At 40.1% G+C, this 24490-nt stretch overlaps 1 protein-coding gene across 5 annotated transcripts in view; it reads right to left on the minus strand.

Annotated features, from left to right (window-relative positions):
- col14a1b (collagen, type XIV, alpha 1b) overlaps positions 1-24490 on the minus strand; it is a 166030-nt gene that overhangs the window by 98759 nt on the left and 42781 nt on the right. For all 5 annotated transcript variants that reach the window (XM_084379990.1, XM_084379993.1, XM_084379989.1 and 2 more), the window contains 8 exons: positions 16858-17016; positions 16537-16656; positions 14515-14679; positions 12630-12791; positions 12128-12297; positions 10368-10494; positions 8304-8449; positions 4903-5032 (listed from right to left, as the gene is read on the minus strand). In XM_084379990.1, coding sequence (XP_084236116.1) covers positions 4903-5032; positions 8304-8449; positions 10368-10494; positions 12128-12297; positions 12630-12791; positions 14515-14679; positions 16537-16656; positions 16858-17016 — 1179 coding nt within the window. The remainder of the gene's footprint in view (positions 1-4902; positions 5033-8303; positions 8450-10367; positions 10495-12127; positions 12298-12629; positions 12792-14514; positions 14680-16536; positions 16657-16857; positions 17017-24490) is intronic.

Raw genomic sequence — 24490 nt, forward strand, 5'->3', positions numbered from 1 at the left:
GTAAGTATCAGGGTCAAAGGTCAGTGGAGTTGAGATCTGGTAAGTGATTTCACACACAAACTCGTGTGGTCATTAAAAAGAGTAATTGGACTCCAATATTTTAATTATACATTGAACAGAGCCTCACTGCATCACTCACCCTGCTTCAACTTCCTCTTCCTCTTTCATTTATTCTCTCTGTCTCTCTCCCCCGGAGGTACTGCAAAGGTCTAAAAAGCTTTTTTAATTCAACCAGGGGATCTGATTTATTCTCAGAGGCTCGGAAACTTTTACGCTGTTTTCTTTTTTTAAAAGAAAAAACCCTGATAGCGCCCACCATTGCTTCACCTCAATTATACCGTGGGTCAGAATAAAGACAAAGCAGCAGAGGGGGAGGGAGTGAGGGAGGGAGAGCCGGGCTCCACTTTTACTGGAGGTCTCACCAGGGTCAGCATAGAAATGAGGAGTGCAGGAAATTATAAAGTTTAGACTTAGGTAAGTCTATAAAGTTTCCAAATGTATGTGTCCATATAAAAAATAAAAAATCCTCAACATTAAACGTCCCACTCACAGAGATGTCAGGCCAAAGGTCAGGAGGAGTGTTTAAGGACATGTTCAGCAGGCAAATGCGGATTGTTTATCGAATCAGATCTGAAAGACGGAGTGTCCGCACTGTTATTTGAAAGTGATCTGACTTTTTGGGTTGCTATGGTAACAATGCAGGCGTCAATAATGCTTGCGACGAAATGATCAATTATCTCGCTCTCCAATCAATAACTGGTCAAGGTGCAGAGCAGATAGTTTATTTCAGCCGACTCCATTGACTGCTGTTGTCCCTGTTGTCTTCCTCCTGCTCTACTCGTAGCGGCCTGGACTCTGTCCAGCTACATGAGTGAACTTCCACCTCTCCGGATTTGATGTCGCCGTCGTGTGTCGCTTTGAAATCTGATTCCTAGTATCTGGCTCTGTAGAAATCAGATTTGAATTAGCATTTCAAACCACTTCCAAATGTTGTTTGGATGCGATTGTAAAAAATCTATCTGGATTAGTGTAGTCAAAAATATCGAAATATTGAAAAATATCGATACTGAATATGTGAAAGAGATTCAGTACTCATTTTTTGTAGTACTGATCCTCCAGTACTAGCTGTGTTTTTCGTTCTCCTCTCCTGACACATGCACCGCTGTAGTGCCCACATAGTCTCACCTCCTCCAGAAGTGAATAAACTGAGATGTTATTGTGCTTCACACACAGAACACAAGCCATGTTATATTTATCTTTTAAGAAAAATCAGGACTTGTTATGTTGTGTTTGTGTTCACTCCCTGTTGTTTGCCCAGTTAAAAAAAACGTAACAAGCCAGTCACAGAGCTGACAACAGATTTCCACATTTTCTTGATTGACATGACAAACAATAAGTTAAGTGACATCTGCTACTGCAAAGTAAGAAAAAAAAACTAGACTGAAGACTGAATAATGAAGTGAAATGAAAAATGTTGATTATTTAACTGAGAAAAGTGGAAAAACTCGGTAAGACTGGCTGACATCATCACAGCCGTTATGAGGTCTTCATTATGTTTATTCACCATCATGCTTCATTTTTTAAATTAAGGTCCTTGTTCTTGCAGCTGCAGTGGTCTCTTTTCACTGTAGTGATCATTAAACTCATTTTGTCTTAATGAAAGAAAAAACTGAAATAACTGCATGAAATGAGGGACGAGGGACTTCTGGAGGCAGAGAGACGAGCTCTGAATGATTATGAACAAACACTCTGAGTGAAAACTCATCTGCCACGCGTCCAGATGCGTCATGTGCTGAAGCAGAAAACGAGAAAGGAGGGAAATTGTGACCACAGGCTGATAATTAGTGCAGGACAGGAAACTGCAAATATAAACTTCATGAATTTAGTTTTCCAAAAGTACAATGATGATGCAAATCTTCACTCCAGAGATCACTGCACGGTAGCAACTATTCAACGAAAACAAAAACAGATATGACTTAGTCAGGGGTAATTAATGTGGGTATTTGCTTGCACTTTTTGAATGAATGATTAAAAACACATAAGGAGAAATGATCACTGAACATAATAAATGACTGACTGACTGGATGCGTGCATTCATCTCCGGATGGGTGGATGGAGACATGAAGCCCTGCTTGTATGAATGAAGGAGTTATTTCATCCATCCCCCACAACAACTACGGTCTCCCTCCAACAGCCGCCAGCGTCCTTATCCGACCTGCATTCAGAGCCTAACACGCATCATAAAGACATAAACATGCCCTGGCTTAAAGCCGCAAGCCACAGACCTTAAAGGAGACTTCATAAAAAGTTAATTAGTGAGCATGGCTGTGATTTGGGGTAGGCAGGGGGGTGGGAGGTGGTGGGTGGAACACTCAAGGCTACAAAACTCTTAAAAATGAAAGTGAGGTGGAAGAAATAGCACTGCGAGGGGAAGCTGGAAGCCGGCGCCATGCAGTGATTTTTGGCATCGCTGGTTGCCAGCAGAAACGTGCCGGGACGTGACTCGAACATGCTGCAGCTGCCCTGGAAAAGCCACGTAACTGCAAGCAAACACTTTGCAAATGAAAAGTCAGCAGCAGCTGATTTGACTGATTACAACAACTTGAAGCAGAGTGAGAACTAATCAGAGAAATTAGCCGCTGCAGTGTTTTGAGTGAAGAGCTGCTTCCTCTCCCCTGCTTGTTCACTGAGTCCCGTGATACTCTAGATCTTTAGAAACGGCCTTAACGTCACTTTAAGATTCCTAAAAACAAGTGCCTCTCATACATAAACATCCATATCTTTGGGGAGATGTGAGGTTTCCTTCTTAAAGAACATCACACAGCTGTGAGTAAATGTAAATGTTGGGTGGAAAATGAAATATGACAAGAACGGCAGCAGCCTGAGCGCCGACGGTCGTAAAATCTGTCAGGAATTTAATGAAATTGAATTTCATCAACAGTTAGTAAAAGCTCATTGATGGTTTCACATACTTATATTTACTGTGTGACTGAGAGTGTGTGTGCTCTTCAACTCCTATCTTTGTGAGGACTGAATTTCAAAGTCATACACTTGGACAGTGAGGACATTTTTGGAAAGTGAGAGCATTTTGTCTGGTCATCACTTTTTGAAAGGACTGTTCGAGGGTTAAGACTTGTTTTAGGTTCAAATGTAGGATTAGGATTAGGTTAGGGTTGAACAACTAGGTATGATGGAAAAGCTTGGGGTTAGGTTAATGCATCATGCTGTACAAACGAGGGTCCTTGTCTGTCTTTTTTTAAAGGGGCCCTGTGGAACAACGGTGTTGTCCTGGAAGCCAGTTGTTAGTTTATGTTAGTGGTCTCCGTTTCTAAAATAACGTTAGCTGCTGTTGCTCTCAGAGAGAGGCACTGGAAAACGTGAATAAAGTCACATCCTTTGGACTGTTGAAATCCACAGTCCAGCAGCTTTAAACAACTCCACAAATCGTCCACAGGCTTGTATAAGCAACCGAGAGAGACGGGGAACGGAAACTACAGATGCCTGTTTTGCCAGAAGGTACCCAGAGATGTTGTCTTTGTTATAAAACATGTTCTCTGTAGGGCTGGGAATCAAGAACCAGTTCCAAATAGTCTGATATATCAGAATCACATGCTTCTGAGTTTATCTATTCCTTTTATTGATACTGGTGTTTTTCTGCCTGTTGCAACAAGAGTCATCTCAGAGTGTAGCTCCATTTCACAAACAACCATGACAACAGTGCTGTTTGTAAAATCTGTAAGATGATGATTAAAGTCAGAGTTTGAACAGCTGCAATGTGCTCAAACATCTTTCTACGCTACATGGCCTTAAATTCCAGGCATACCTTGTATTTGCTTCGCAACTGCTTCCCAACTCAGCAGCTTTGACAACGAAAGTAAATATCCTGTTACAAAAACGTTGGCACCATGCGGCAGGGTAGGCAGATTTTTGCTGTATAAATATTCTCTCATTTCATCCATTTCAGATGATGACAGACAGACAGCTGGCTCTCAGGCTACAGAGATAATAAAACAGTTTCTTTCGCACAGGAAAGTGATCAGGAATCAGTCAGGAAATTGATAAACAATCAGGCCGAAGAGCAGAATCAATAACGCCTTCAGTATCAAGGAAATCTTATCAAGTCCCAGCCCTTGTTAGCAATTAATTTTAATTCAATGCAGGTGAAGCGAGAAAAGAAAACACTCTCATTTCTCCTCGAATGCTTATTTCACTTCAAAGATTTACATAATTAAAGAAAACATCAAAAAGAATGTCAAGGAAACTGAGAGACAAACAAGACACTGAAATGCTGTTTGTGAGCAGATTACAGAGAGCAGAAAGAAACATCTGTGATAACTGATTCCTTCAATGAATCATTTGTAGCTTCAAAATGAATTATTTTCTAAAATAACTTATACACTTAGATCAGAGACTTCATTTGAAGCTCAATGTTTTTTTATGAGCTGGATGGTGTCCACATTATAATCACATATTTATCATGATATGATCTGCTACAACAAACACAAGTGATGTTAAGATAACACAAGATTGTGTTTAACAGCCAAAAACTGAAATATATCCATGATCTCAGTCCAAAATCAGCTCGAAATCTGTATCAGGTCCAAGATACGTGTTGACAGAACTTAGACTTCGCTGTGTGTGGACTAAAAGCACAAACTAGAGGACAGATCCGTCTCTGGAGCTGCTCACCACAATGTTTATTACAAAGTATTGTGACACGGCTGCTGTTGAGAAACTGTCCCGATCAGCCACAACATCTGTAACTTCACTTCCTGCTGCCTCTTTGGTAAATTGAGGGAATTAATTTAGCACTCAGAGGTTTTCGGGAATGGGTGGATGATTTTCTTGATGGATTCACAGTTAATTAACTTGTGTGTGTGTGTATGTGTGTGTGAGACTCACATGTGGTCTGCTGGCTGGTCATGGGGTCGCTGGCCTCCTCTCCATACATGGCGTACACCGTCACTGTGTACTCTGTGGCCGGAGTCAGCCTCTCTAGCTCCACCTCGTTCACCGAGTCCGCCACCTTCACCTGCACACACACACACACACACAAACCCACAGCATGAAGGTATGTGCCTTCAGCAGAAAGAGGATTCAGTGTGTCCTTATCTCTCTCACCACCATCTTATCTTGCCCACATCTTTCATATCATCTACCTCTCTGCATATCTGCTCTTCTATCATCCACAGTCCTGTCCAAACAAGCAGATCACCAAGCTGTTATTACATAAGATGACTTCTGAATGTGGCTGTGCAGGTGGGATCCATCAGACTCCTCAAAACTATGTGCCTCATGTTCAGCTGTGACATAAAGCTGAGTCAGAGGTTGGTTCTGTGTTCTCAGCAGGATCGCTGAACTCTACAGCTGCTAACACACTACTCCCACCTTGAACTAAACCATCCTTCACCTCCTGCCAAAGACAAAACGGATGCTGAAAAATAAATAAATCTGGCAGAGTGGAGGCCCTGACAAATGTTTGTCCATCTGTCGGCTCATCCGTTTAATAAATCGTTTGTATTTTGGAGCCTGTGAGAAATAAGATGTTCTGCCAAAGTCACTTCATATCTGATGCAAAAGTGCAAACAGAGATCTTAGTACTGATAACAAAATATGCTCCCGACAGGAAGCCATTCATGTTCCTTAATTACAGTATTGTAGATTGAATATAAATCAAATTATTATTAAATACATCATGTAAACACAATTATGGCACTGACTGAACGATACTATCAAGTATCGAAAAATGTCGAAAGGAGCTCATCTCCTCAGCGTCTGTGAGCCAATGAACATGGGTGGAGTCTGTAAAAATGTCATCGGGCTAAAAAAAGATCAAACTAAGAATTTCACTGTAGTGTGTGATGTAATCTTTTGTAATAATAATGTTCTCATAAATTCATCTTACAGGGCTTCAAGTTATGCACTTGTGTCCAAACCACAGTGGTTCAGACCGTTCAGGTCTGATGAGGAGCTACAGGCAGCTGCAGGTATGGTTAAAGTGTGACGACCAACAAGAGAAGCGACTGTCTGAAAACAACAATGGCGGCTCCTCAAGAATTGAGTGTAGATGCTATAGCATCAGTTATATAACAACTGACTGAGTGTCTGGTTAGAGTTAGAGCTTGGAAGATACAACTGACTTTTGTTTGGGCCACTTTCCACTACTCAGTTGCAGTTTGGTTACATTTAACCAGTAATCACAATGAAAACACAACACACTGAATGTGAGCCGACAGGAATGCACATAAGGACATAAGGTGCCGTCCCCAGGAGAAATATTGAGTTTTTAGGGAGTCCAGTGATAGGCTAAGAAACTTAAATCAGTCTTCTTTAATTACATGTTTCTCCTTAACGAATGACAGAATCTACTGAGACAAACATCACAAGTGAAACTGACTACTGAGAACTTCATTTACCTTGAGAGAAAAGTTTGAACTTTTTGAATAGAGCTCAATACAACACTGAAATGATGTGATCGCTCCTCATTCTGTCACACACTCTGAATCCTCAACACTTTTGTTGTTGTTGGCAGGAAAACAATCAGTTTCAGGGACACTGGTCTTCAAAGCCCAATTTAGTCAAAACACTGACGTGACGTCTCCCTATAGCTGTTATATCTTTCGTTATGTGTGTTCTCTCTCCCCTGGGATCAATCTGTACTGAAGCCCACTGTTACTAAGTAAAGAGTTTTCCTCTGAACCAGTGCGGATGAAAGCGATTTTCTCAGTCAAACTGGACTGGATTTGACTCTGGCTTTGGCCCAGACGAGTCCCCACATGGCCCGCGAGTGAAAGCCATACGAGTGCGAGCCAGCCAAGCCCGAACTCTGACAGTAGTGCCTCAGAGCCAGGCTTATCCGCACCACTGGAAAGCATCCATCCGGATTCTGAAATCCTCCCTAAATTGTTTTTTATTGCTTTCTGCCTGGAGGGGAATGTGACAGTAGACGTAATGAGGTCCATTGGGAAAGAGAGGGATACAGACGGCTGGCTGTGCCCTTCACACCTCTTCTCCTCGTCTGTCTCATCTTCTTTAGCTGCTGATTTTACCTGTCGCCGACCTGCATGTTTTAATCTTTATTTGCAGTTTGGTTTTGATGTTTTCTTACTTGTTGATGTTTGTGTCTGCATACAGTTGTCTAGTCTAGTCGTTTTGTCTTTGCTTTGTGCTTTACCTTTTTTCATTGATCATTTAACAGTTTTTCCAAAGGACTGTGAGTGTAGTGGACTGTTTTTCCCCTAGTTCTTCTTGCACTACAGGGAAACTAAAAGTTTGCTCAGGGTTTGTTGTGTGTTTGAGAAACTAGCTGTGGCTCAACTAGTTTCCTCCGTTATTGTTAGATTTTTCATGGTGCTTTCAAAAATGTCATCAGGAACAGCAGATGGAAATGTTTCCTCTCAGCTGACAGATCATTTAGACTTCTGATGATTACCAATTACATTATGTCTTTCTCTGTTTTTGACTCTTCCCTCATTTCCTCTCACCTCTGTGTTATCTCCTTCACTGAGCATTTTAAACTAAGGATGCTGTGCTCGATATACAGAACGTAGGGAAAAATAACAAACACCACATGAAAGCAGACTTTTGACAACTAAATTACCATTACAAAGACATCTCTGCAGGTCAGTTTTATTCAGGTGAATGCTAATTAGCAGTCTGAACTGGCTCTGACAAACATTGCATCAACTTCAGGTGGTTGACAAAGTTCAGGCTGAAGACAAAAACTAACAAACTGCAGGTAACAAATGGAAGAAAAGTGAAGACAGGTGTTCACAAGGTCAAGTTCTGCAATTAACAAAGACAGACACTCAGCAAGGACTATTTATTAAACTGTTCAACCAAGAATCAGCCCACTGTGGTGCCTTAATATTGCTGCTGAGGCAGATATTCAGCATTTCTGATTATTGGTATCAGTGTTTGTTGTTGCCAGTTACATTTAAAAATGCACTATTTTGGTTCTGATGCAGTGTCTTCACACTGTCTGTAGACACCACTCTATGAATAACTTGAATCTGCAAAGTAACTATATCATCGACGAAATAAGTAATCGAAAGAGGAAATAACAGCAGAAACTGTGTATCATGTGTTGATGTGTTAAATTCAGTGCAGTAAGATACAAAACTGTGTTTCATGGAAGCAGTGGGATCCTACAGCGCAGATACTCAGCAACCTGAATCACAGCAGTGTACTGCTGTAAATGTGTTTCTGTTATTCAGTCTACCTCCTAAAATCCTGTAGCTGTCTTTTCCCTGCACACACACACGTGCACACACACACACACACACACACACACAGCTCCTCACCTCCTTCTCGTCTGCGGGGTCTCCCTCGGTCAGCGGGGCGTACAGGATCATGTACCCAGTAGCCCCGGCGGCCATCTTCCAGCGGACCATCATGGTACTGTGAGTGATATCAAACAACTCCAGGTCGTTCACCATCGGCAGGGCCACTGCACGACACAAACACAGTATTCTGTTGACTAATAAAGCCTCCGTTGTTTTAGACTTTCAGCTTTAATAGCATCAAAAACCATCTGGCCAAAATTTAAGATTAATTAAATTTAGTATATTTTAGCCGGTGAGTGTCATCAGGTTGCTCTCTGATCTCACAACACAAGAAAAGATAATCTGCATTTGAATTTTATTTTCTTTGCTATTTGATGATATAACTAAAACATTTTGTTTTGATTTAACAACCAGCCACATTTACTTTCTGCCTTAACTGAAGCAGCAAACCTTTGTGGGTTTAAGGTTCTATTCAATATTTTCAAAAAACAATATTAGACAACTCCTCATTTATCATTATTATTAACAATATTATTAATAATATCAATAATAATATTATTAATTTATTTGCTTCTGTTTTACATTGTCAGGTTTCATTTGTTGCCTCAGCCTGACAGTCCAGCTCAAGCAGCAGTGGCAGCTAACGGCAGCAGCCAAACCCCATTAACTTTGGCACAAGGTCGACTCGCAACTTAGCATTTATCCTCTACAGACGGGAGGAGTTCCCCGTCATTCATCAGCGAGCGCGGAGCTGAACGAGGCCGAAGAATCCTGCCAGACTCTGGTTCAGTGTTGCAGACATCATGACGGAGCCTCAGGCTACACAACCAGAATTAGCGCTCACCACAGGTATCCTGTCAGAGGTGGAGGATCAGCGCTCCAATGCATAATGGAACACCTGTGTAGCTTTTATAGCCCAAATTTAGTGTCTCCTGTTGTAGTACGACACATATCTACCAGTCAATCAGTGTTCCTATTAAAGATGCTGTAGCTCAGTAATGGACTGGCCATGTAAGTTCAGACTACATGCTGGCACTTTCAAAACCTTCAATTCTTTCAGAGCAAAAAAAAAAGGCAAAGTGCTGGAGTTACCCCGCCGTTTTACTCCAGTTCATCTGTTTTATGTATTTCTCGTCCTCCTGTTGACACCTGACAGCGTGATGTCATGTTCAGATATTTACTGCAGCTCTAACAGAGTCTGACAGTCTGAAATGACTGAGCAACAGGAAACACATTTCTACTCAACAGCAGCAGACGAAGAACAAGATTGTAATGTAGAAAATCAGCAGGTTGGCAGAACAAACTCCGGGAGATCCGGCTCTCCGGGGATTTTTGAAAGAATCTTTATTTGTCACATACAATCCTACTTTTGGAAGGAAAGTGGGAGCAGTGGGCAGCCTGGGGACCAACTCCAGTTCCAAGCCAGTGCCTTGGTACAGGGCAATGACAGGAGAATTAATCTAAAATACATGTTTTTGATGTATGTGGTAGAACCCAAAGCACCCAGAGAAAACCAACACAAGCACAGTGAGAGGCCCTGCCCAACAGGGAGTTGAACCAAGGACATTCTTGCCATGAGACAACAGTGCTAATCACTATGCTGCCAAATATGAAAGAAAAAGAACAATTAGGCAATTATGAAGTGAGTACACAGCCGAGGAAAAATGTGCTTGTCAAATCCAAATGTCAAAAGTGAACTAGAATGGCAGTCTGTAGAGTGAATACCTCTGCCAAGGCCAAACAGTCCCCTTTAATTCAATCGATCCTAATCCAATAGCAAACTGGATAGCCCAGTACTCAAATCTTAACCACACATTAATGCAGCAGTAATTTACACTAAACATTTTTCTTTTACTTTTCATACTTTAAGTACACTTTGCTGATAATATTTAGATTACTTTAGTGAGGTTTCAAATGCAGGACTTTGACTTGTGGTGGAGTATTTTCACAGTGTGGTATAAGTACTTTTATGTAGGTAAAGGATCTGAATATTTCTTCCATCACTGATTTCTAACAGCACCTGCATTACCTCCAACAATCCCCCATCATCCTCACTGCATCCTTGTGAATATATAAACTTACGTGTGGTAGCACTTCCTCTCAGGGCCTCGCTGGCAGAGCTGCGGTAGATGGCGAAAACGGCCACCTGGTACTCGGTCAGAGAGTTCAGGTAGTTCAGCTCCACGCTGTTCTCTGTCCCCTGGACCACCTTAAACACACATCACATAGGGTCTTAGCCTGAACACTGCACTGTTACTTCACAATCAAAAGTAAAGATCTGACAGTCTGCTTTAGGATTTATCTAACACATTTTTTAAATCCTTTCACAGTATAATGCTCAGGTTTCTAGAAACCAGCCCAGTGCGTTTGTTTGTCATGATCAGCTGTGTGCTCAGGGAACTTAATCTCTGATGGCGTTCTTATTAAAAATAACTTTAATTGGCTCTGATTCTAAGCTCTTAGTCACTTTGTAACAGACAGCAGCATTTTGTGTGTCAAAAGCATTAATATATCCAAAAAGCCTCTGATTATTAGGTACCCGCATATTGCACAGTTGAAAGTGCACCAAATGTTGCTGTAGGCATTGAGCTCTTCTCCAAAGAGATTTAAATTGAGTGTAACTAGATCAGATTAGCTTTGATGAAACCTCAGTTTTCCTTGTGGGGAAACTGGGCCGTTCCAGCTGCAAGTTGTAATAAACATCAAAGAGGAACTGGATATAAATAAGAGGGAACTTTATAAACATAAATATCAACTCCCAAAATTACAGCACTGCATTTTTGCGTAGTTACAGAGGTTGGGAGACTACCAACAAAGTTTAAATCAAGGTACTGCACAGGCTGTCGAGTGGCTGAAGATGTTTTGCAATTATGTCACCTGGGGAAACATAATCGTAATCCTCCTTTCATAAAAGCTCTAACCTGTGAGTCAAAACTGTTGAACTGCATCATTTTTAAAGATGCTGTTTGTGGTGCTGTTAAATTGTATTGCATTATACGGAGAGGAGCAGGCTTGGGGAGTAACTGAATACATGCAACAGGATAATGTAATTAGGATACCAAAAAAAGTTAACTGTACTCCAGTAAAGTCCCAGAAAAATAGATGTAATTAGATTACAGATACATTCAGTAAAAAATGGGGATTACTAACAGGATTACCATTTAAAACAAATTCTAGTAGGCTAAAAAGTTTCTACTATTTAGCCTACCTTCGTTTATAGAAGTGGGCTGGACAAAATACTAGAAACACCCGTCAGTATAATGAAATACAATTCAACAGCACCACAAACTTTAGATGTTGATTTAGATTAGTTTCTGCTATCTTGTGGTTCTGCCACTGGCTGTTTAATTAAGGTAGCAGAATAAAATGTACCACAGAATAAGAAGTTGCTGCTTGATGATCACCTAATTGAAAATTCTGCAGAATTGTTGCCATTTATGATGCAAATCACTTTGAGAAATTAATTTTACTTGCAGAATTGACCCTAAAAGGATTAACTAAGCAGCCTTAATTAAAATGCTGCCATTACATCAGTGTCTCAGCGTTGCATTCGCTCTCTGCTGGGAAATCAGGAACAGTTTCCACCAATTAAGGTGACAAAAAGAAACCCCCCCCCCTTGTCACTGATAAGGAGTTAGAGAAACAGATTAAACACTTAATAACAAGTGGATTTGATTCTTAAAGTATTGTTCATTATGGCAGAACAACTATAAAACGAGCTTAATTTGTTAGTATTAACAACCAAGTGTAAGAAATATGAGGGTCACAAATCAAGTCAGTGCCAGTGCAAGACATTTTCATCCACGTATTTATGATTCATAAAAACGAAATAATCCGGATACTTTTTCATCTGGCTGTCCTCCGCTCGCCGGGTAGTACACCACGCGGTACTTCTCCACCTGGCCTGGTGCATGCGTCCATGTCACCCTGAAACTGCGAGCCGTGATATCAGATGTCACCAGGTCACGGGGTGGAGACACGGAGGTGGGTGGAGGGGCAGGTTCTCCTCCCCCTGGAGAAGGAGTACAGAGAAAGCAAGAGAAAACACATGCTGCATCAATTCCACGTTGGATTTACATCAACAAAGTACAAGCAACACATTTAATGTGCACCTCAAAACTTGATTTGTGAAATCAGAAAATTACATGACATTTACCTGAAACTAAACAGGATATATCAGTGTATATACGTTTCATATCAGGATTTAGATGAGATAAGTATATTATATTATATTAGGTGAGGGCATTTTATTGTTTGGGGATCATACTGTAATTAGTCAAAATCAACACAGTAATCAGAGTAGAAGCTGTCTCTGGGGTCACACGACTCGGCTGCTGTCCACACCTTTGATCTCCTTGTCGAGTTTATCCACTCGGTCACACACGGTCTTAGTGAGACCTTCCACAATGTCGCTCATCACACTGAAGTCTGCCACATTGTAGACGTGAGTTTCCTCGGGAGGAGAGGCAATCGCCTTCAGCTCGTTCTCATCTGCGTTTTTCACACCTGGAGAGAGGAGAGACAGAAAGAAGTAAGGACAGAGCAGTCAGACTGAGAGGAGCTGGTTACATGTTTCAAATAAGGTCCATGAATACAAAGTCTTCAGTTTACCTAAAAGGGAAAATAATTGGTGAGCTCCACACAAATAATTCCTTCTTGCAGAGCAGATTTAACTAAACCAAAATGATCTTTTTAATGTAATTTTTAAATTAATGTGTCATATTAAGTTGACTTGAGAGCTGACAATTACTGAAATTCATTTTACAGGCTGCCTCTCATTTCTGTCTCCTGGCTGTGTGCGCTGTTCAAAAGACAAATTGCCATCCAAGAAATCCCGAAGAGCAAAGAAATGACTCTCTAATTAAAGGTTTACAAGCTGAAATGTGCTAAAGAAACTGAGATATTCCACATTTTAGCCCAAAACAATAACAACAAGTATATTTTCCCTGCAACTGTTTTCCTAAACACACCATAAGATTAAAGATCGACTTCCTTCCTTTCAGGCAAAAATCAGTTCCAGTTAATTTTGGTGCATTATGACAATTAAATGTGGAGACTCCGATCACCCTGAACATTTATTAACTTTCACGTTTTTTTAGGTTGCAAATAAAGGTTGACTTCATTGCATATTGAGCTCACGGCATTTAAAAAGTTCTCCTTTCACCTCTTCCCGCGACCCGAAATGACATCTTCAAATTGTTTGTTTTCTCTGATCAATGGACCAAAAATCAAAACATATTCAATTAAGAATAATGTGAACTGGCAGCACATTTGAGAAGCTGTTTAATGTTCTTCCTGATGGAACTGGAATTGATTAAGTGATTTTCAGAAAATGTTGGCAGCTATTGATTAATAAACAAACCATTTCAGCACGACTGTTACATAACAAGAAAACCTCAGAATTACACTGTGACTACCAAGTACACGAAACATGTTTCACTGTAACAGATGTGCAGCCCAGAAAGCTCCAATAAAAATGTAAATAGAATCAAGATTTAACTTTTTTTGTGATTTAAAAGCAGATAGAATAAGATTCTTCATTTGCTGTTCAGTACTCAAAGTTGGCCACTCCTCCCTATGATGTGGCAGCTGGTCGCTACCAGAGCCCTTGAGAAGAGAGAATCACGACAACGAATTTTGAAATAGTTGATCACATGATTCACGGAGACTTCAGATAGTTCCTGGAAGTTATAAGCGGGCAATTTATATGCAGGAATACAGAGAGACAGAAGTACGATGGCAGTTTGTAGTTAACAGGTGATTAAAGTACCGCCATTGCTTCAAAAAAATGGTCCATTCGAATATATAAAGAAACGTGATGTGTTAACGTGAGCCCCGCAATCACGCCCTGTGCGCTGTTATTGGCTGGGGGCTACACAAACTGCAGCCCAAAGGTTGACGCCCAGAAACGTCCAAAACACAGTAAAATAAGAAAATACAGGCAGAGAGCAGGATACAGACTTCACCACACACTTCTAGTGGGTCATAAGTGATGACTGACACGGATTATTTAATACAAACCCCCATCTGCCTTTAAAGCATCACATTTTAAAGACTGGGGGTCTAAACAATAAGAGAGAGACATTATCTTTAAATATAAAAAAAAAAGTTAAGTATAATTTCCCTGAATACATTTTTCAAGCATGACTGTTCCCATGTTGATGCCTTCAATAAAGATCTAACACTAATGTCATGTATCTGCTTTCTTAATCTTGTTTGTGCAGCGTACCAATGGCAAACAGTTCGATGCCAGCTTCCCTCAGGCTCTGTGCGGGGGGTATCACGTCATCCTGCGACTTCCCGTCAGTGATGAGGATTCCTATCTTGGGAACGCCGGGCCTGGATCCAGCCTCCTGTTTGAAGCTGTTCTCCAGGATGAAGGTCAGAGCCAGACCTGGAAGGACACAAAGACAGGATAGATTGGATAGAGTGAGACACACTCTATTACAATTAACAAGCCAACTCCTCAGTATAATAAATTAAAAAACAAGCCTTAATGTTACTGTATAATCAGCAAAGACAATCAAAACAACTTCCAAACCAATGAAGGAAAAAACACTTGGCTCTGAGGGTGCAGGGAGAAGTGTCATCCTGAAAAACATGAGAAAACTCTGACCAAAGACCGCTAACATGGCTAATTTAGAAGCTTTGAATTACTCTGTCTTTGCTTATTTCAAAGCCTTTAATGGTCTACGTGTTGTGGATTTGTTGCCTTCTGCGGGTCTTCAGTTTGCAGGTGTGAAACTTAATGACACATGACCTAGGTGCAGAAAACAAACAACAAAAACCATAATCTAGATTATAGATAAAGCGGCTTTAAAATGAAAACTTTCTATCTCTCAAACTCTGAGACTTAAAGTGTAAACATGTTGTTTTCAAATGAATTTACGTCATGTGAAATGTTCTAATTTTGCAGAAAAACATCTTATCCTCCCCTTAAAAGCTTCTTTTTGAATCTAAAACAGAGGTAAGGCATGATATAACATGGAGTATTTTAATCTTTTGTATCACTCACAATGTGCAGTAACCTGTAAAACACATGACTTTTTCCTTATCCTTGTTTTGACATGCTGTATTTGTATTTGTTGGACATCTACTATTAGAAATGAGTGACAGCAGAAAATTAGAACCACTTATACATGTAGTACCTTTTAAACTATAGTTGTAACAGTGAGTTAAGTCCTGGCTGACAGTATAAATGCACTTACAGCTGAAATGACTCTCATTGAGACATCTTGACTCAAAGACTTAATGGATAAGATAGGTTTAAAGTGTCATTACCTCAACTACCTCACACAGTTTTTAGTCTAATGAGCGTTTTAACATAATGAGCAGCAAAGTTATGTTGGGTCCATTAATGACATCACTGATATTTTGCTCGTCTCCTCACAGACTGTTTTAAATCCTGCTGGGATCTTGAACAATAACTCACAATAACAATAACTAATTCTCTCACCTGTTTTGTTTCCTCGCCATGCTCCAACTCTCCCCCTCCTGCCCTGCAGTAACCCCTGTTCTCACCAATCCCCATCACCTGATCTTTTCTGTGCACTTGCACACCTGTTCCCACTCCCCTCATTAGCCCTGTGGTATATATATATATACCGCTTTCACTTTTTCTCAGCCACACTGTCTACTGAAGTTCAGGCGGTGTCTACATGTATGCAGATCTTCTTAAGTGATTGTTTTTATTGTCTGTGGCCGTCACACAACCTTCGTCTTACAAGAAATCTCTTGGCAGAAGAGACAAAAATGATTTCAAACGCTCCAACAAGAATGCAGAGACAGTTGGTGGCAATAAAGCCTGTGTCAACGATATGGCAAACACAAGAGAAGTACAGTCTGAGCATGTGTATTGAGCTAATTCTATTCAAATAAAATGATCAAAAAATGTAGTAAACCTTAGTTATTTAATTGAAGGTGCAATATGTAATAATTTTTGTTAAAAAACATCAAAATTGTACAATTTTGATGTCATGACTTCTTTGTAGCCGACTGTGTTGAAGAAAGATCTACACACTAGACCTTTAACTGACCTACAATGACCTTCTCGCTGACCTCACAGCTGTGAGGTCACAAACATTTTAACGCAAAACTGAGATGAGCTGCCCTGAAGTGAATTTAATAAGCTGCAGTTGAAGACTGGCTTTGGTCCAAGGCAACCTCTGAGCATTATCTGTTGACTGTGATGAGTATGGAAGAACATAATAACCAGAGGGAGGCTGGGGGTTTGGTTGGCAGCGTACTGTACCTGTCAGTGTGTTCCCTCCTTTATACGGCAGGTTCTTCACAGCGTCGATCACAGCCTCTTTGGTGGTGTGAGCGTTAAGATGCCACTCGATCCGGGGGTCTCCGCTGTACTGAGCCAGGCCTGCACACACACATTATGAGGTGAATACTCACATACTACTGTCTTTACAAACTTTGAGATCTAAACTTCAATTTTTATTCATTTTTTTAATTCATTTAGCTGAGGCGAAATGAGGCACTTTTAATAAAAATATCCTCCGAATGGTATAAATTCAGTTTTCAGATCGAAACACTGTAAATGCAGAAATCAAAACCTCCTCACCGATCCTGGTCTTGTCAAACTCCACATTGAAGGCCCTGACCAGGTTTTCCAGGAACGTCCTGACCAGCCTGAAGTTGATGCGGCCGATACTCCAGGATCCATCCACCAGAATAACAATGTCGGATATGGCCGCAGTCTTACACATAAACCCCTCTTCAGCTGAAACAAGTAGACACAAACAAAGACAAATTTACCAGATGAAAACGGTCTCGTGCATCAAAATTTCCTGGTGGTGATCGTTTTGTTGTGCAGAAACGTATCGTAAAATGATTCTGTATTAAAGACAAAGATAAAAAAAAAAAAGGTGTGAAACATGTACACAGCAGCCTACAGCACAAACACGATTAATCTGCAGTGGTAAAAGTAGGACAATTTGATGTGCAGCTTCTGTCCCAAAGTATTACAAAGTGTTTCATTAATTCTAATTCAGTTCAACACAGTATAATTAAACCCTAGAGGAGCGAGGTACTTAGTTTAAGCAGATGAAAAATAACGGCCCACTCTGTTGTTGTGTCTCAACAGTTTACTGGGTGATAAAAACAGACCAGACTCTAATGAGGCAACAGAAGTTCATTTACAAAAGCCAGTCCAGCACACAGTGAGCCAAAGGCCAACCAAATTAGGGAACAGCCATATTTCTATCTGCCAATTATCTTTCAAAGAGGGCTCAGGAAACCTCTGCGAGCTCGGGTCTCTGTGGAAAAACAATGGAATCATTAAGGGTGCTGGTTTTAATCCCTTTAGACGCAATAATCAGAAAGAATAAACACTGTCCAAATGCAGCTGAGCAAGGCACTGAGATGTCTTACTGCTTCAACTCAGTTAATTGAAGTGTAGCTGTGCCTCTCAGTTACAGATCCAAATCCCTTTTTTTGTGAGGTTCATCAAAATTACTAAAACATTTTTTTCATGTGCCATGAATTAAACTAATTCTGCTTCAACTGATTCAACTATGACTTTTTGAATTTAACCGTTTTGCAAAGGCAGCATAGTGGTGCTTGTTCTGTAAGAGAGAGAGGGGTTTGACATTAAGACATGACATTTCAGTTTTGTGGTATTCCCCCCTAACTAGGGATGTTGATGATTAATCATTAAAGAAATTATTTAAAATTTGCATCCCTATCCTTAACCATCATCAGGACGCCCCAAAACATGCGTAGTTTAAAGAAACATGTTGGATAAGTGAGACAGATTTTATTTTTATGTATTGTAATGTTTCAGTAGAGGTAATATTTTGGCTTCTCAGTAGTGCCTTAGGTATGAACTAAATATTTTGAAGCTGCATTAAGAATTAAGACTACTTAAAACCATAACCAGCTTTCTAGATATTCAATGAGTCCAAATTTTGCTAGTTTAATAATGTTTTTGGTATTAGTTTATATTAAAGAGGCAGAAAGGGAATGAGGAGAGAACGTTGGAACGTCCCTGTGTAAAATAATAATCACAAAGTGATTACTCAGCTTCAGCGTTGCAGGTGTTTTAAAGACATGTCACTTGTGGCAGTGAAACCACCCACATCACCAACAATTGAGCTCTACAGAACTTTTTATTCTCTTTTAGCTTATTGGTTTGGTTCTACAGCACATTTACTTTATGTTTCAGTCTCTTTAAACGCCCTTAGGCAGCTGTCTTTTATCCTCTGATAAACACGACCTGGTCATCACCAAATGGCAAAGTAAATATTTTTGTTGAGAAGTAAATATTTTTGTTGAGAAGTAAATATTTTTGTTATGAATGAGGTATTGGAGAAGGGGTATGAATAAATAAGTGTATACGTCTTCTTACTCCTTTTCAAACATGTAAACTGTGTTTAGTTCTTTATCGACTTTGTTTGCTCTTTTTATTTTCTTTTTCATTTTGTTATTCTTAACTTATTCTTAATAAAGCTTATATATAGAAGCTTTTCTTCTTATATGTTTGAGAAAAAATATATCAATCAATCAAAAAAAAAGTTACCACAGTGATCCTCATTGGCTGTGGCTGAGCTGATGGCATCTTCTATCATTTTCCTTTACCACTAGTGTGCTCCTTAACTACAAACCCAACGTTAAAGCACTCAAAACCCAACAGAAGATGGCTGAGGTTGCACTGGCAGATGGTTGGGTGTGAACGTTTTGAAGTAAATGGTGAAAGGTGGTGTTGCGTAAAAGCCCTTTCTTAAATAAAGAGAGTTTAAGAAAACACAGACAAACTGAGTCATGCAGTCATGAGGCAGTAATGAATGAAAACAATAAAATGAAATGGGTGCATGGTTTACCTTTGCACTGGATTAAGCAAAAATTGTAAGAATAACCACTGTAATGGTTGGGCAGATTTGTATTAAGATTTAACTTGAGTATAAATCTGATACATACTTAGCCCGGTGCTGCCAGAGTATAGACATGTGACACCTACACTGAATATCTGCACCCGCTAGCACACAATTTCTTATGCTCCAGATGTATAAGAGAGAATATTTCTTTCAGGTTGCAGCATGTTTTAACATCTCAGGAGGTTGAGGGGTTGTGTGTGTGTCTTTCTCTGTGTGTGCGTGTGTGTTTGGAGGGGTGGCGAGGGCATTCTTCAGCCGTCATTTCATTCATCATTGACAGGAACTAAGAAGTGTATCACTCCTTACAAGTCTCTACAGTGTCGGAATTTAAACCTCCTCCTCGGTCTAGCAGAACAGTCTCGGTGCCGCTATCCAACACGAGATGAAAGCAGTGACACACAAGACACACAATAACTTGACTGCTCTGGAAAGAATGAGGCTCGAGCTTGGCATTGATTATCGGTTGTGTGGTGAGCAACATAGAAATTCAAGCTGACTCTCGGGTTGTTGTTGCAAGTCGTTGTCAGCTGAACAACATGAAAACATTTCAAAGTAAAATATGTGGTCTCTATCAGCATTTTGCTGCATCAGAGTGTTCCTGTACATGTATCTTATGTGTCCTTACCACTGGGCGAACAGCAAACATTACACCACACCCCTCTAGAAAGCAGTAATTTAAAGCAGTAAATTGTGTCACTTTTGCAAACGCTGGCGGACGAGTTTTGATTAGTTTAATTGTTGGCTTTACTGAGCTGTGATTTACAGGAGGAAACTGTAGAGAAGAAAAGATATCGGTTGACAGATTTATTTTGCAGAGGACAAAGTAGAAACACAATAAACCAAAGTCAAAATCTAGTGCGACATCCCTTGATCTCTACCTGCATGCCTGACTGTGATGCAGGGTGACCAAACAGCTATAAACTGCTTTATATTGCTGCTACAATGCAACCTTTTAAGAGAGAACTTGCAATGAGGTCACTACATTGACAGATTTGAGGTCTTAGCAGTGTCACAAGACTGAAATATTCACATAGAAAGTGCTGTTTTCTTAAAAAAAAAAAAAGAAAATATTACAAGAATCGTGCAAGTGTAGTGACATAGCGAGGAGGGAGGGGACTGCTAACTGCACAATGGATGTTAGCTAAATGCAGCTTCAAGAGATGCTAAAAATGACAAAATAAGTCAAATGACAAATTACTAAAACTGTCTGTTTTGAAGGAAAAGCTTTGACCAGTAAATGTGTGGTAATGCTGCTTGTGAAATAACAGACAAAATATTTAAAATGCATTGTAATAGAGAACCGAACAAGGACAAGCTCCTGAACCTGTTTTTAGTGCATTGTGGCTTGTTCTTAGTTTGCTCTACAAAATGTCTGCCCGTTGACGATTGACATCTGTATTCATGCCAATACTACAAATTCCTTGGAACCTGGAGAAGCAGGTGACAGACCCTGAATAATGGATTTTGTGAAGAGAAAGGGTTTAAACAGATTTAAGGATGGAAAGGATGTCAATACAGGAAGTGAAATTGAAGGGCAAACAGTGCCTTTGAGCGCCAAGTGAAAGAGGACTAGCTTCCTTTTAATAGCACGTCTGGGAAAATACTAGCACCTGGACAGATGGCGAAAAAGAGAAAGGACAGAGAGAAAGAGAAAGAGGAAGAAGCGATGGAAAAAGCTGTAACAGATGCATATTAAAGGGTGTAGCTACACAAGTGAGTCTGCTGTGAATACCAATGTTGTGTCCCTTTCTGCTTGATTTACTAATCTTCCCCATGGCGTTTGTTTTCTTTTATTTCTTATTCTCTGTGAGTGTGCTGTCCTCATTTTTTCGCTTTTATATTATCATCAGCGCTGTTTTGTTCTATCACTTATTCATGCTGTAATTGAAATAGTATGTATGTTCACTTAACAGCTACACAGACTTAATTATACAAAAGCAAACAAAACGAGATAAAAGTAAACAGGATAATGAGAAAGAATAAAAAAATACTGGTACAGCGATGTCGGAGAGTAAACAAGATAAAAGAGTACGAGATAAAAAGAGGGATCAGTGCTCGGTGAGCAAACGCTACGGGTGTGGTTGAGAAAGCAAACAAATGTCCATGGTGCGATCTTACATGACTTCTGGTTTTTTCGAAAAGAAGAAGAAGAAGAAGTAGATGGCAGTTAAAATAAGCTGCAATAATCACAGTGGCTGAACTTAGAGAGCAAAGAGATGACCTACAAGAAACTGAAGGACAAGCAGAAAATGCAAAGACAACGTTACAGCAGCATACGAACTGACTTTTAAAAAGGGTAGTGAAGACATTTCACAGTGATGAGCATTTACTGTCACATCAAGAATTAAAACACAAAACAAAACATAAAAAAGGTGGAATTCTTTGGCGAGTAAACAGGGAAGAAAGTAAAAAATAATCAGAGGAGAGGCGGGATGATGCAGGCAGACAAATTCAATTTATTACACTGTCTGATAAACACCATTCCAACTAAAAATAATAATTCCTGCTCACATTTATTTCCTCTGCATTGATTTATCTCATAAAAAAACAAAAACAAAAGGTCACCCTTTTTTAAATAAATCAATGCAGAGGTTAAAAAAACAAAGTGTGCAGAAATTACCATTCTTCATTGGAGTTCAGTTTTTGTAATTTGAATCCTCGCACCGTTAAAAAAAGTGAGCGTTGTGCATGTTGCCCTCGACTCACCATCTCACTAACAACCAGAAAATCTCCAGATAAGCCCCCTAACATAACAGACTCCTGCTGATTCCTCGTGGTCCTGGTACATGGTCCTTTCTGTTTCATCCTTCAAGCTTTTCTTACTCCAAGAATTCAAATTATATTTAGTGTTTTAGAATTGAGTGCAAGGATTGTACTGTCACAAACTCACCAAAAGGGGGTAGGTACGGTCACTTGGGGCTTCAGATGTTTTTAAGGCATCACAGATTTAAACTTAGGGTGATGAGTTTGAAATGTATATCTCACAAGGAACCTGTTGAGCCACATGTTAACATGTGAAGATAAACTTAACTTCTTTTAATTGCAAAGAATAAAACAACTGTGATGCCTCACAGGGAAAGCAGGTAACGACGGTAGCTGCATGCTTTGTGACACTTTAGGAGCCCGCTTGTTACTGGCAGTTGTGTTTCCGGTGTCGTTTTCTGTGATAAGAAACCCTGATATGATCTGATCATATGCTGATGCAAGCCTGCACCAATCACAGTTCAAAGTGGAAAACTACAACGGAGGAGACAAGAGTCTCAGCCATGACAGAATGATGTAAGATTGTTTTTTTTATATAACACAACTAGAATTCCTAATAGTTGTCTGCCTTCGTCAACCATTCAACTTGTACAAGGTTTTAATTGAGAGAAATTGAAGGTATGATGATATTGACATGTGTGATTAAAGAGCACTGGACTGTTCATGAGTTAAAGCGTTGAATAATGGCTAGTAGAGCCAGAACATTATGATGTCACTGTTAAGTTTACCTCTGACCTTTTGGATAGAAAATGTCACCACACCACAATCGGACATTTGTGTGAAATCTGTCATAATTTATGTATGAATTCTTGAGTTATGGCCAAAAACATTTGGGTTGTTTTGCGATGTCACAGTGACATTTGATCACAAAATTCTAACCAGTTCATCCTCGAGTCCAAGTGCCGTTCCAAGATGTGTTGAAACTCGCCGAAGGCATTTCTGAGATATCATGTTCATGAGAATGGGACATTCGGACAACCTGAAAACATACTGCCTCTGTCTGTGGCAGAGGCCTGAACAGCAACACCAAAACACTTAACCTGTCCACCCCGTCCCTTTGCTTAATCGGTACAAATTGCCCTCTGGAGGACACAAAGTCTCAAGACAGGAAGGATGATGTGTTAGTGAGGAGGTCATGGAAGGAAATCAGAGAAAAGAGAGGGAGGGAACAGAAACATACAAAAGAGAAGTTTGTTGACAGATTCTTCAACAAGATAGCTATTAGCAGAGAGGCCCCCGAGGCAAAGTGTTTCTTTAAGGGTCGAAAAGTCAAAAAGGCGCAGGTCTGAGGCACATCTCGAGACAGCGAGGGTCAAGACTATCAAACGGAGGATATGACCCCAGTTGGCTAAAAGTAAACAATATTATAATGAATCCTTTCTGCTTACTGACATTCTCATACATATTCATAACTGCAAACAGCCCACAGGTTGATACAGGCTGAGCTCAGCCAGCATCCAGAGTCCTCAAAGATATAAAGCAAAGCACTTGCTTATAGAATTTCTGATTTATGTGGTTACATTGAATCTGTACATATAGCTGTGAACAACTGCAGATAATAAATTGTCCTGTTCATGATCACTTACTTCTATATTTCTCTTGATCTGTCTCGTTACAATAAATATAAACAACCCTGTCAGCACAGTGGAGATTTACAGTGTGATGTCAAATATCAAAATTCTATTTTCACCCATAAATTATTCAGTTTTTTAGAGATAAATAAGGGAAGATACCAAACATTTTATTTTCCAACAAAGGAAGGTTAAAAACGCACCAAGAGAACATTTCCAGCGACTTTGCTCTTCCAAACGTCCAGCGGTCAAACCGAGGTCAGGGCTGAGCGAACACCTTGAGGCATCGGGGTAAGAACTGCAACTGCAAGGCCAATACCTGCCGTGTCAAAGGTGAGCTATCGCACCTCAGGGCTTCACGTGATAGATTTATCTACGCTCGGCTAATTTACATGCCAGGAGTAAAAAGGTCAGCTGCCTCTGATTCCACCGCTCCGTGGTGGCACGACAGCTTGTGAAACAAATTCCACGTTCAGCTCATGTGGATTCCACGAAGTCGCCCATGTGGAAAGCTTCACAGCTACACTAGTCAACGTGCTTTTCACAACACCTGGATGATATTTAACCTCAAGATATGTACCTTTAAACATAAGAGCAGAGAAAGAAGGGGTTAATTTCGAAACATACTGAGAGGCGTGCTGGTAAGTTTTTGTCTTTAAATGTGATGAGTTAAGTGTAGATCCTCAAACTGCTGTAACTAGAAATTTTAATTACAATATTTAAAAATCAAAAATATTTGTTCTGAAATGGTTTTCGAAGTAGTTATTAGAGAGAATTACCTTCTTTTGAAGGGAAACACAGTTATGAGTTGTGAAAAACCTTGGATGGCAAAATGTGTTAAAATATAAATCAATGATCACATTTTTTCTTTGGCAAGAGACCATGTTATAAGCAGGAAATGCCCTTCAAGGTGTCAATAATCAGGGAGTAATGGACTCCACAGAGGCAACCGTCCAACACGCTGTTCTGACCTCCACATCATCCACAT

This window comes from Pagrus pagrus (assembly GCF_965226575.1).
Source record: "Pagrus pagrus genome assembly, chromosome: 17".
In the NCBI taxonomy this organism is placed as follows: domain Eukaryota; kingdom Metazoa; phylum Chordata; class Actinopteri; order Spariformes; family Sparidae; genus Pagrus; species Pagrus pagrus.